We start from the raw sequence: 1,510 nt of genomic DNA on the forward strand, positions 1-1,510 counted from the left end.
ATAGGTTTTAAATCTACGGGCAGCGCTGTCCCATAGAAATAACAGTTGGGATCACAAAACATTCAGTAAATGTTTAAACTTTTAAAAGTTACAGTAAAAGGCACATTGCCATTTATCTCCCTCAAAATACTCCCCCATGCTTCTAGCACACTTATCCCATCATTCTTGACACTTTCTGAAGCAGTTTTGGAAGTCCTCTTTCGTAAATGTCTTTAGCTGCACTGTCATGGACTCTATTCAAAACGCTTACTTTGATGGTCATTTCATTTTGGGGAAAAGCGAGAAGTCTTTCAGTGCCAGACCTGGTGAATAAATGTATAAGGACACACTATGCTTTTATGAGGCTGTCTTTCTGTTGGACGGCACTAGATAGCAGCACCACCTTACTTTTGATCACACCTTTTAAAGGTGCTAACAAGAGAGGACTTCTACAGCAGCTTCAGAAAATGGCAAGAGCTGGGCATGGTGGCACATGTCTGTAATTCCAGCACTCAGGAGGCTGAGGCAGGAGGATTACTGAGTGTTCAAGGCCAGCCTGGGCTACTCAGTGAGTTCAAGGCCAGCCTGAACTACACATCTAGATCCTGTCTCAAAAAACAAACAAACAAAAAGTGGCAAGAACAATGGAATAGGTATGTTCAAATTGAAGAGTATGTTGAGAGGGATTAGTTGCAGTATGCGTTTTATTTATTTATTTACTTATTTATTTTTTTTCTGAGACAGGGTCTCGCTATGCAGTTCAGGCTGGCCTTGAGCTCACTTTATAGCCTAGGCTGGTCTCGAACTTGCAACAGTCCTGCCTCAGCCTCCCGAATGCTGGGATTACAGGCGTGCGCCACCACGCCTGGCTCTGCTTACCTAACCACGCGCAATTATTTGCCCTTTCTAGACCCTGAATACAGTCACTTTCCTTCTTCGAGCTTGGCATTGTTACAACCAACCCCAACTTTCATGAACAGGACCTGAGGTTTAGAAGAGAGAGGGCACTTCAAACAACACATAAGCAAGGTGTTAGTTCTCCACGATGGTCCTTCACCTATCTTCCTATCGCCTCGTTTGAGCCTCTTCCAGTCAGTAACGCACTAAAAACTGGCTACGTGTCACGCACTGGGCAGGACACGTAGGGGAACTTAGAAAACACAGGTCTTACGATGCGATCAGAACGTTCCGCAAGCTCATGACGGCGCAGTTTCTCAGTCAACACCTTTAAAGACTAGGTGATCTCTAACAATTAAGAGAAATTGAGGGGGATTTCCCCGGAAGTTCAGCCGGCCGGGCGCCCGCACGCGCACCAACCCCAAACCGGACTGAAGAACCAGACCCAGTCGCACGTGGCCGGCGCCAGGGGGTGGGCCGTGCCGCGTCGCTCCGCCCTCCGCTGTCGCGCCTGCGCGCCGCCGCCAGCCCAGGACCCGTATTTAAAGAGACAGGCGCTGCAGCCGCCGTGGGCGCCCCGCGGCCTGTGGGCTCCTGGTCTTGAGGCCTGTGCTGAGCGCCGCAGCCGGGAGGT

General features: G+C 49.5%; 1 protein-coding gene across 1 annotated transcript in view; it reads right to left on the bottom strand.

Moving 5' to 3' along the window:
• The window catches only part of Cct6b (chaperonin containing TCP1, subunit 6B (zeta 2)), a 69,910-nt gene extending 68,408 nt beyond the window's left edge, over nucleotides 1-1,502 (bottom strand). Inside the window, exon 1 of the mRNA XM_013503402.1 lies at nucleotides 1,151-1,502. Coding sequence (XP_013358856.1) covers nucleotides 1,151-1,179 — 29 coding nt within the window. The 5' untranslated portion in view covers nucleotides 1,180-1,502. The remainder of the gene's footprint in view (nucleotides 1-1,150) is intronic.
• Between the last annotated feature and the right edge of the window lie 8 nt (nucleotides 1,503-1,510).

Source organism: Chinchilla lanigera, unplaced genomic scaffold (genome assembly GCF_000276665.1).
Source record: "Chinchilla lanigera isolate Chin_1 unplaced genomic scaffold, ChiLan1.0 scaffold00080, whole genome shotgun sequence".
NCBI lineage: Eukaryota > Metazoa > Chordata > Mammalia > Rodentia > Chinchillidae > Chinchilla > Chinchilla lanigera.